At 43.1% G+C, this 12,084-nt stretch overlaps 1 protein-coding gene across 1 annotated transcript; it reads left to right on the forward strand.

Annotated features, from left to right (window-relative positions):
- The first annotated feature begins 5,916 nt into the window (after positions 1-5,916).
- On the forward strand, positions 5,917-9,686 carry LOC120038010 (transcription factor SOX-4-like). The gene has a single exon (XM_038983957.1). It carries the CDS (start codon positions 6,431-6,433, stop codon positions 7,559-7,561), a length of 1,131 nt encoding a protein of 376 aa, XP_038839885.1. The 5' UTR covers positions 5,917-6,430; the 3' UTR covers positions 7,562-9,686.
- Positions 9,687-12,084: the final 2,398 nt, after the last annotated feature.

Raw genomic sequence — 12,084 nt, forward strand, 5'->3', positions numbered from 1 at the left:
TTACTCTACAATCTAACCCTTACCCTACAAACTAACCCTTACCCTACAATCTAACCCTTACTCTACAATCTAACCCTTACCCTACAATCGAACCCTTACTCTACAATCTAACCCTTACCCTACAATCTTACCCTTACCCTACAATCTAACCCTTGCCCTACAATCTAACCCTTACCCCTTCATCTAACCCTTACCTTACAATCTAACCCTTACCCTACAATCTAACCCTTACCCTACAATCTAACCCTTACCCTACAATCTAACCCTTACCACATCCTTCAACCCTTACCCTACAATCTAACCCTTACCCTACAATCTAACCCTTACTCTACAATCTAACCCTTACCTTACAATCTAACCCTTACCCTACAATCTAACCCTTGCCCTACAATCTAACCCTTACCCTACAATCTAACCCTTACCACATCCTCTAACCCTTACCCTACAATCTAACACTTACCCTACAATCTAACCGTTAATCTAACCCTTACCCTACAATCTAACCCTTAATCTAACCCTTACCCTACAATCTAACCCTATAATCTAACCCTTACCCTACAGTCTAACCCTTACCCTACAATCTAACCCTTACCCTACAATCTAACCCTATAATCTAACCCTTACCTTACAATCTAACCCTTACCCTACAATCTAACCCTTACCTTACAATCTAACCCTTACCCTATAATCTAACCCTTACCATATACTCTAACCCTTACCCTACAATCTAACCCGTACCCCTACCATCTAACTCTTAATCTAACCCTTACCCTACAATCTAACCCTTATCCTACAATCTAACCCTTACCCTACAATCTAACCCTTACTCTACAATCTAACCCTTACCCTACAATCTAACCCTTACCCTACAATCTAACCCTTACCCTACAATCTAACCCTTACCCTACAATCTAACCCTTACCACATCATCTCTGGCCCCTCATCTTGTTCCCTATACCCCCCAATCTGGTCTCTTAATCATTGCCCTCTCAACCTTGATATTGACTAGGACCATCAAGCAGCTGAGAGGTAGCATCTTGGGACCTATGTCACAACCCTCTTCTGTGTCAGCTCTGCTCTGTGGTGTCAGCCCTGAGCGCTCAGCCTTAAGCTCGATGCTCCTGGGGGACGACAGGGGTCCCTGCTCTTGTCTGGTCTGTGGTCTGAGCCCTCAGCCCCCAGCCAGGAGGCAGTGGACCTCGGTGACGACAGGGGTCCCTGCTCTTGTCTGGTCTGTGGTCTGAGCCCTCAGCCCCCAGCCAGGAGGCATTGGACATCAAGTCCCAGAGAGGGAGCACCTTGTCATTTAAGTCACAGCCTCTGGTCTCCTAGCCCCAGCCAGGAGGCAGTGGACCTCGGGGACGACAGGGTCACTGCTCTTGTCTCTGCCTGGTTTGTGGCCCCCAGCCCCCAGCTCTCAGCCCCCAGCCAAGAGGCAGGCAACCTCAGGGATGACAGGGTCTCTGCCTGGTCTGTGGCCCCAGCCCCCCAGCTCTCAGCCCCCAGCCTGTAGGCTGCAGACATACAGGCCTCAGGGAGGACAGAGGGCCCTGTGATGCCTCTCTGTTGTCAGACCAGGCGACACAGGTGACATGGTGGTTCCCAGGGCAGTCACTTCTCACTGTTTATGTATGCTTCTCTGTAATGGTGACAGGGTGACACACACACACACACACACACACACACACACACACACACACACACACACACACACACACACACACACACACACACACACACACACACACACACACACACTCACACACACACTCAGACACACACACAGACACACACACAGACACACACACACAGACACACACACGCACAAAGAAACAGCAGAAAATGATGGTCACCTCTCAGTGCTCATGTATGACCTTCTGATTCCCCCGGCCACGACACCATGACCCAGACATGATATATCTCCCAGGGTGTCACTGTGACTGACCCCTGAAGGTCAACTTCAGTCCCGCTGTTCAATATGGATGTACCACACGTATGACGCATGTTAAAACGTTCCACAGTGGAACTAAACATCCCTCAAACAGGTTGGAGTAAGGATGAGGAATTCTTTTTTGAAAGTAAACATTTTCTTTTGTATTTATCTGGGTTAGATACACAGGCCCTTTTTGTTTGCAGTATTAGGAGACAGTCAGTCTTAATTATTTGTATATTTATTTCTAAGTAGGCAACTACGTCCTAGAATTGACTAATATCTCTTCTGTTTATACTCTGAGAACCTGATCTAATCTCTGTGTGTGTGTGACAACACCAGCAACCCGATCTCAGGGCTCGGTGTAGCCCTGTAAAAACAAACCTACAACCTTGAAAACGGGCAGATGTTCAAACTAACTCAACTTCAGGAATCAGAGTTTGACACTAAACAATGATCTCTTGTCAAATGGGCTGCAGGGTAAAGTGTTGACACCGAGGAATCATTAACGGAGCTATGCTGCCTGACGGCTGCTACCTGGATAAGATAAGGCTCGTCGGGGAACACCTGTTTAAACATGCATATGAATCAATACATTTCATATATGACATGCTGAATGGTGAATGTAGACTACCATCTGTCCCTTTTGCAATGAATAACACAAAGTTTGTAAATGATTAAGAGTAATGGTTTTAATGAAAATGTAAGTTTTTAATTTTTTTTGAACAAAATGTAAGAATCTTTTCTATACTGTCTGAGGTGAATCCTAATTTAACATCCGCGGGTAAAGACCTAAAATATATAAATAATTGTTTTGTATCTCAAATACATCAATACAATGCATGTATTTTGCATATGTTAAGTCTCTATATGCTTTAGGATAGGACTTGTCATTTTCCAGTCAATGCTCATCATGACAGAGGTCTCTGTATGTGTGGAGACTTGCACAAAATGAGCAGTGGCATTCCGTGCAATATAACCATCTGGTGATATAGATAACATATCAGAAATCATCAAGCGTGTATCTGGCGAATCATATGGCTACACATTCACTGCATATGTCATCAATACGTAAAGTGACGTCGCTGATTGGCTACACATGCCGAGCTTAACTTGTCTCAGTGTATTGTACAAATTCAAGGCATGTGACGAGTATATTATTGAATCCGGGATACACTGGTCAGGATTAATAATAAATGAAAGATTCATAAAAAGAAGAAAAAAAAAGATTAATGGTCAATATTTTATTTAAGTAGGCTAATTCATAAAATAATTGACTATGAAATCATAAATATGAATGATAAAAGTGGTGAATAAGTCAATGTTCATATACGGTCATTGCTTTGACTACATGTACATGTTGCTAAAGACATTGGAAACTTTGAGATTTATTGTTGGAAGAACCGACAGTTTCCAGAACAGAGAATCCGAGAAGAGGGAGCAGCTCGAGGCGCTGAACACCTGTTGCGATTAGACTGGCACGCGACCCATTCTAAGCACTCGCGTGGCAGCTGCGCAAACGTTAAACAAAAGTTGTAAAAGAAAGTTTGAAATGCATTGAAGATTTCTATTCAAATACACACGCACCGACGCGAGCACACATTGACGCTCGCTCTCTCTCTTTCTCTCTCTATTAAATACGCATACACACACACACACGCACACACTTTAAAATGAGAGGCTTTTATCCACGACACTACAGTCCACCCACCACCCAACGTGTGCTCAACGACGCACCATACAAAAAAAAATGTGCAATCAACATACAGAAATATGCTCGTAAAACTGGTAAACTATTGAAACAGGATCTCTGCTTTTCAAGAGAAATACAAAAAGCCGTAATAGTCTTTTCTTTCCCTCTGATGGTGAATGGAACAATGCTGCCACAAGCCATCTGGTCAAGGAGTGGATAGAACCCGACACCCCCTCAGCCAGGTGCTGGGCTGTAGCCCTAGTCAGACCTCGTCTTCACTGTCTCCATCTATTACTGTTATTATGTTGTATTAAGAGCAGAGAATAGGGTTAGGTTTCGTGGTTGGGGGGCCGGGTTAACGCATAGAAACAACATATATAGAACATGAGTTCACCAGTCAAATTGCCAGAGTTCGAGGTTTCAAGACCTAATTCTAAATTCTATCGGTTCTATTTCTATGGGTAAGCGTCGAGCTCTTTGGTTTATGAGTTGCCACTCCATTTATATTCCAATCATGCTCAATGAACCCACAAAACTGGAGCGCAATTACATGTGCTTTAAAACTCGCTTTACTTGGATGCGGACAGATATCAGACCATATTATTAAGCACAATTGTGTTCAGTGACATGCGTATATCTACGTCTAAGGCTGCTACTGGGTTGAACTATTAGAATCGCGTTTTGTTTCTTCATCTGTAAGGCCTCATTCACTTGATGGGCTGTAGCGGTACGTGTGTACTAGGTCTGCCTGTAATGAACAGCACAGCATGCTAAGGTTGACAGCCTACCTGTAACAATAACACCTTTAATGAATTTCACTTGATTGGCCTTTGACAAAGTCGGAATGGTGATCAGCATTACAAACACTCTCAGTAGTTAGTGACTGTGCAGCAAAATAATGTTCGACCCACTGGCTGCGTGTCTGACTGAGTAACATTATGTCATTCATCTCTCCCACATATGCAAAGTTCTGGGAGCGGAGCTGTGTCTGATTTCTTTCATAGGAGCTAACTCTTGTCATTTAGCTCCGCGCTGCCATCTAGTGACAAACACAAAACGCATCGCTGTTTCCTCAGAAGTGAACTTGGCTGTTTTGTGAAATTCGCCGTTTGCTTAATACCTGTGTAATATCAAAAACATTGGCAACAAAGGCTACTAGGGGTGATGTTTTAAGTCAGTATAATATATTTATATTCTAGGAGTAAATGTGAGAACTCTGAATATTGTGTGTTCATGAAATGTTGTGTTTTTTCCCACTCAATGTTCGTGCGTAAAAGCGCTTTCTCCAGTGTGTCTTATTACCACGCTCTCCGGTCTACCTTGGCCATTTGTATCTAAAAAAAAAAAGTGTAGTGTGTAGTCTCAGCTTGCATGTGTGTACCTCCACTGCCTCTTCCTCTCTCCTTTCTCCTCTCCGCCAGCTGCAGCAGTGAGTGCGGGGCGTGCGTAATGTGACAAAGGAACGCCCGTGTCGTCCTCGGCTCCGCCCTCTCTCGGAGTCAGCCTGGTGAAAGTGGAGCCTGCTGAAGAATCTCTTCTCACCAGTACAACAACTCGACTGAGGGAGTCCGCATGCATGTGTCTAGACATTTCCGTGTTTGCGAGCCGAGCTTGCACCGAATGCACTCGCGCTGGAAATAAAACGAGACTCACTGAACTGTTGAGTGACATTATGCCATGTTTGTTATTGTTATGAACCCGACGAACCTGTAGGGGCTATAAAAAATATAAGTATAGAATTAAATACAAATTACTTTGTTATAAACATCATATTACACCTCTGTATTCTAGCAGGGTAAACCAGGATATGTTATTATAAATTAGCATAATTACTCATATATAAATATATGCTAGAACCTTTTTATATATTCTCTCAAACATTAGCTCCTATATCATAATAAATCATTATAGTCCAAACAGGGTTGACAAGTTGTTCCATGCTTCCCTTTATGCAACAGTAGGCCTATACTACTCTTGAATGATATGATACATTAGACTGGTTCCCATACATACAGCAATACCTTCATGATATAGGTATGGCTGGTTGGTGTAGAAAAAAGTCGAAAACATAAGTATGTCTCTTTAAAGCGAAGTTTGTCGTGTATACTGGAATGAGGTCAGACATAAAGCTCCTCATTGCACGCGCTGATTATTATTAGATTCCTTTTTTTTTTTTTTGACCAATGAGAAGAAACTGGGCGTGGTTTTGGCACTAGACAGGGTAGAGACAGCCACGGATTGGCTGAATTGTATCGCCATTATATCTTTGGAAAAGGATAAAGCTGCACGGGGAGAAATTGGAAGCTGCTGAAAGTTACAGAGTGCGCAGATGAAAGGTGGATCGTAGTTCTAGTGAAACAAGCTTCTTCCCGCATGGTGCTCGGAAGAAAAAGCTATGCAGAAAAAGAGTTACCTTACTTTAGAAACGCTCACACAGCCACTCAGTTTGCTTTCCGCTGCTTACACGGCACATGTTTAAGTCCTACACGACTGCTAGGGTTGATTAGCTTAGGCTACATAAAGCATTGTCGGAGGGAAGAGAGTGGAAAACGAGGGACACTTTTACACCGTTCGTTCTGTATCATATTACAGAGACTCGAAAAAGAACTTTTAACAAATCCAGCATTTTTAACGGCTATCAACGGATTCCTGTGGTTCCGGTTCGGCACATCTCAGGACTGACTTCTATTCACACAGCCAGCTAGAATTGTAAAAATTTTAAAAATACTTTTCTTAAAAAAAAATAAACCTACTGTGTGGAACTGAACTGGAGAGCAAGCAGGCGCCCTCTCATTGACATTATAATCATGGTACAGAAGACAAGTAATGTGGAGAGCTCCGAGGCTGTGTTCGAGGGAGAGTCGTCCGATTCCGGAGCTATGGACCTGGACATGGCATCCTCCCCGAGCCCCGGCTCCACGGCTTCTTCCGCGGGGGACGGCAAACTGAACCCCGCCTGGTGCAAAACACCCACCGGTCACATCAAGAGGCCGATGAACGCTTTCATGGTGTGGTCACAGATTGAAAGGCGTAAAATTATGGAACAGTCGCCGGATATGCACAACGCGGAGATATCCAAGAGACTGGGCAAGCGCTGGAAGCTGCTGAAAGACTGCGACAAGATCCCCTTCATACGAGAGGCGGAGCGGCTCAGACTCAAGCACATGGCGGACTACCCAGACTACAAGTACCGGCCCAGGAAGAAGGTAAAGTCCAGCAGCTCCAAACCGGGCGAGAAGGAGGGAAAGATCAGCGGTAGCAACTGTAACACCAGCATGAAAACATCTTCTAAAAAGAGTGGCTCAAAATCATCCAGCAAACCTCATAAAATAGTTTTTGGGAACAGCACCAAAACACCATCATTCCCAGAACAAGTCATCGGCACAGATCACCATTCTCTTTACAAATCCAAGTCTGTTTCTGCTGCCAAACAAATACCTGACAAGAAGAAGCGTGTGTATGTGTTCGGGGGCAGCAGCCTGAGCCACAGTGTGAGCCCGTCTTCAGCAGCGGTGCCCGCCAGTCCCACGCTCAGCAGCTCGGCGGATTCCAGCGAAGCAGTCAGCTTTTACGAGGAAGTAACAGCCAGCAGCAGGGGGGGCGGCGAGTCTCCCTCCAGCGTCTCGGAAGACTACACTAGCATGCGGGCGTCCTCCCCTACTCCCTCCGCTTCTCACTCCTCGTCCTCCTCCCAATCCTCTTCATCAGATGAGGAGTTTGAGGATGATCTACTGGACATTAACCCTAGCCCTGGTTTTGACAGCATGTCGCTGGGAAGCTTTGGGTCCTCGGTTTTGGACAGAGACTTGGATTTTAATTTCGAGTCGGGCTCCGGTTCTCACTTTGAGTTTCCCGACTACTGCACCCCAGAGGTGAGCGAGATGATTTCAGGAGACTGGCTAGAGTCGACCATTTCTAATTTGGTGTTCACGTATTGAGCGAGAGAAATAGAGAACGAGAAAAACACAAGCAGGAAATGTTGTCTTACTATTCTGAGCAAAAAAAAAAGGGATTCCGGTAAAGTGATTTTGTGTCATACGGTAACCTACCAAGGGTCCCTCCCGCCGAGAAAGAGACTGCAAGCCCCAAGCGCTGACTGTTGAACAAAGCGAGAGAATAACTTGCTTTTTATTTCAAGGATCAACTGTCGACTGTTATTATGAGACATGGCTACAAGTAAGCTGAAGTATTGCCTCGACTGGAGCGGAAGAGGAAGAAATTGTTGCGCCCTGAGTAAGAGTGATCGGCTCCTATTGAAAGAAACACTCGATCAGAACTGGAAAACTGTGATTGATTTGCACGATTATAGTGATGGCGGGTTTAGGTCAGCTATACTTTATTAATCAATGTTAGTTACTTAAAAGGGACATTTTGAGAAACGTTTTATGATCGCCAAGTGAACTTCATAAGACTCACAGAGGTACAGAAATAGGCTGGCTGTCGGGACAGTTTTTGTTGTTGTCATCGAGGCAGATGGATTTATGAACCAGGTGGGTTGTTGACGTAAAAGTCAAACCTTTTTTAAAAGATAAACGCATGATGTTACCTGTCCTCTCTTTTACTGAGATGTATGTTAGACTGTCGAACAGTTGAAACTAGTGTTAGGGGTATTTAAATGGATAGATGGCGCTATGTTTGATTCCTTTCTACCTAAAAGGAACAAAAAAAATCACCAGCTGTTTTAATTCTTCAGGATTCAAACGCAACTGAAATCTGTGCTGAACTTTATACACTTCTCTACAATTCAGGACCAAAATTATTTTATGTTTTTTCTGATGTTATGTATAGAGAAATTCTCACCGATTTTTTTTTCCATCCTCGAATTTTCTTTTGTTTATTTTTTTCAGAGGACATTTTTATATGATGTATTTATATACGGGCCAAAACATTTTCGACTTAATTATTATTTTTTGTTTTCTTGTACTGGTCTTGTTATGATGTTTTCCCCTCACCGTCTGTTTCCTTCGCCGAAAGAAGGGCTAGACTTTTGATTTTTTATATTTAAATGTAGACTTTTGACACTTAAAGAGAGGAAACATTTGTTTATTTTGTCAGTGTATTTTTGTACAGATATATATCAAGGGGGTGTCAATCGGTGTATATCGCTGTTTGGATTCCCTCATTTTAAAGATCCAGGTGGCGGGTTATCTCATGAATCGGCCTTCTGTCCATGTTTACAGTATCAATCTGCAGGCTTCTTAAAGACACAGTACCACATTTCAATACCCCTGTGAACACGCACTTCAACACACACACACACACACACACAGTATTTTGAGCAGCCACACTTCTGCATTTCATTTTAGAATCTTGCCTAATAAAGAAAGATTGTAGCTTTAAATGAACAATTTCTTGGCGTTTTTTATATCGACATTCAGGTTTTAAAACCACTGGATGTAAGAATATAAAATCATATAAAGCATATTCAAATTGCGTTTTTTTTTGAGTTCCCGCAAACAACAATTATGTAGACCTACTGCTTTTCTCATTGTATTTGAATATGTAATCTTTTCTACTTGTTCGCTAACTCTAGCTAATTGTTTTTAGTATCTTATGGCATGGTGAATAATTAGTATTTGTATTTCAGATTCAGGTTATAGCTGTTGTGTTTAAAAAAAAAAAAGATATTAAAAAAAGATAAGAAAAATTTGGAAAAACCGTGAAAACATCTTTGTACATTTGACTGTGTATCATAAGCAAAAAAGATTGTGTGTTTTATGTGTAGTTTAGCTATACCACAACAGGCGCTAGAACTGATCGCTTTCTACTATCTTTACTTACGTTGAAGGTGGTTGTTCAGGATTTTTATATATATATATATATATACAGTTTTAAATAAATTAACTTTATTTTCATCCCATTTCTGTGCAATATGCTGTGTAGAATATTGTTTTTTGTCTAATCTTTGCCATAACAAAAGTTTTGAAAATGGGGGGGAGGGAAAAACTCATGCCAGCTAATCGTGTCAATTCACTGCCTGTCAGATTGTTGATAATTCTGTACATAACTTTCTTTTTTTTTTCAAGAAGGAAATAAAAAAAAATCAGCTGGATCTGAAACATATTCTGGTCTCTGTCGACTCATTCTGTCTGATCTATGGATGACTCCTTTTAAATCAAAACACTACTTTAGTGTATACCTGATGTTTACAGTACACAATCATCGTTATACTCTACTCCTCTCTGTCGACTCATTCTGTCTGATCTATGGATGACTCCTTTTAAATCAAAACACTACTTTAGTGTATACCTGATGTTTACAGTATACAATCATCGTTATACTCTACTCCTCTCTGTTGACTCATTCTTGTCTGATGTTTGTACATGTATAGAAATGCTGCTTTTAAAACCATGAAAACAAGGTGTACATTACTGTACACACATAATGTACACACGTATACAAAACCTACTAGTGCATTAGGCGTGCTTCTTTTAGGTAATGGAAAATGGTGTACTGTACACTAGTCAATGTAGGGCATTAGTGTAAAGGCTACAAGGCCTTATTGGTTAGCTGTGGTTGTTTACGACAGTTTATATGGGGAGTGATAACATGGAAGATCCCACACTTCACGCATTCTCACAGACATACTGTATAAGAAATAGAATTACCTTTACGTGGTCTATAACATCAGTCCGTGTATGAATATTTATTTTCATGTTTATTTAACTAGGCAAGTCAGTTTAGAACAAATTCTTATTTACAATGATGGCCTACCCCGGCCAATATCTACCCTAACTATCGTTGTAAATATGTCTCCTTGTAATCCTTGGGAGGTGATGTTCTGGTGGTATTACAAGGGTTGTGTTATTCAGCAGTCAGCATCTATTCACTTCCTAGCTCCATGTCTGTCTCCCAGACAGTGCCTCCCCTCCCCCTTCCCCAGACAGCACAGTGTATTAGCGTATGTGGGGGGATGGGGCCTGGCTGGCTGCATGCTGGCTAGGATGCAGGATGAGACATCCAAATCGGCACAGCAAACAGGCTGGGCCTGTATTCACATTCAAGAGTCTCAGAGTAGGATCAGTTTGACTTTTTGAAGAGCGTAATGAATAAGATGACATGTACAAGGTGGGTTAACCTGATCCTGGATCAGTACTCCTTCTGAGTGCTGATGAATACAGGCCCAGGCTTGTCTGATGAACACTCTCTCTCCGTTTCTAACCTGTTATTTTACTACTATATTAACTACTACGCACTAAAAAAGGTTGTGTTGAGTTCTAGAACCCTAATTAGAATGTACACTCCTAATACATTGCTTCATACTAAGTGGTAGGCTAGAATGGATATTGGGAATTGTCATTTTAGGACTAAAACCTTGACATAATCCCTCTCCATTCTGTATTCGAAACCCTTCTAAGAACCATACAATTAGCCACTTGATTAGCTAACCTGATAGTGGAAGTTAGTGGTGCTATCTCATACCTACCTTGCTGTAGCCCCCCCCCCCCCCCTTCAGCTCAGCTGATTACAGAGAGGGAGGTGAATGTAGGTAGTGGCTCAGTAAAAACCCAGCAGGGGGGAGGGCTAGAGCCTCAGCCACCCCCCTCTCCTCTCTTTGGGTGAAGGGGAGGGTGTCAGGCTGGGAGAGAGGAGAGTCAAGACTGCTGGGCTGCCTTCCTGGCTAGTGGGAGTAAGGAAATTACACTGTGGAAATCACTGGATACTGGGGAGTATGTGGGATTTATATAGAAAGGAAATGTATTAAAATGGATTGCCAGTTAGGGTCTGAGTGGGTGTGTCTGTAATCTCTGCACCTTTTACTTACTGATCTAAGCATGTCAGTTTTAAGAATAAACTCTTATTTACAATGACGGCCTACACCGGCCAAACCCGGACCACACTGGGACAATTGTGCGCCGCCCAATCTCAGACGGTTGTGATACAACCTGGATTCAAACCAGGGTGTCTGTAGTGACGCTTCTAGCACTGAGATGAAATGCCTTAGACCGCTGAACCAGGGTCTGTAGTGACGCCTCTAGCACTGAGATGCAGTGTCTTAGGCCGCTGAACCAGGGTCTGTAGTGACGCTTCTAGCACTGAGATGCAGTGTCTTAGACCGCTGAACCAGGGTGTCTGTAGTGACGCCTCTAGCACTGAGATGCAGTGCCTTAGACCGCTGTACCAGGGTCTGTAGTGACTCCTCTAGCACTGAGATGCAGTGCATTAGACCGCTGAACCAGGGTCTGTAGTGACTCCTCTAGCACTGAGATGAAATGCCTTAGACCGCTGAACCAGGGTGTCTGTAGTGACGCCTCTAGCACTGAGATGCAGTGCCTTTGACCGCTGAACCAGGGTGTCTGTAGTGACTCCTCTAGCACTGAGATGCAGTGCCTTAGACCGCTGAACCAGGGTCTGTAGTGACGCCTCTAGCACTGAGATGCAGTGTCTTAGACCGCTGAACCAGGGTGTCTGTAGTGACTCCTCTAGCACTGAGATGCAGTGCCTTTGACCGCTGAACCAG

This window comes from Salvelinus namaycush, unplaced genomic scaffold, assembly GCF_016432855.1.
Source record: "Salvelinus namaycush isolate Seneca unplaced genomic scaffold, SaNama_1.0 Scaffold2033, whole genome shotgun sequence".
NCBI classification, from domain to species: Eukaryota; Metazoa; Chordata; class Actinopteri; order Salmoniformes; family Salmonidae; genus Salvelinus; species Salvelinus namaycush.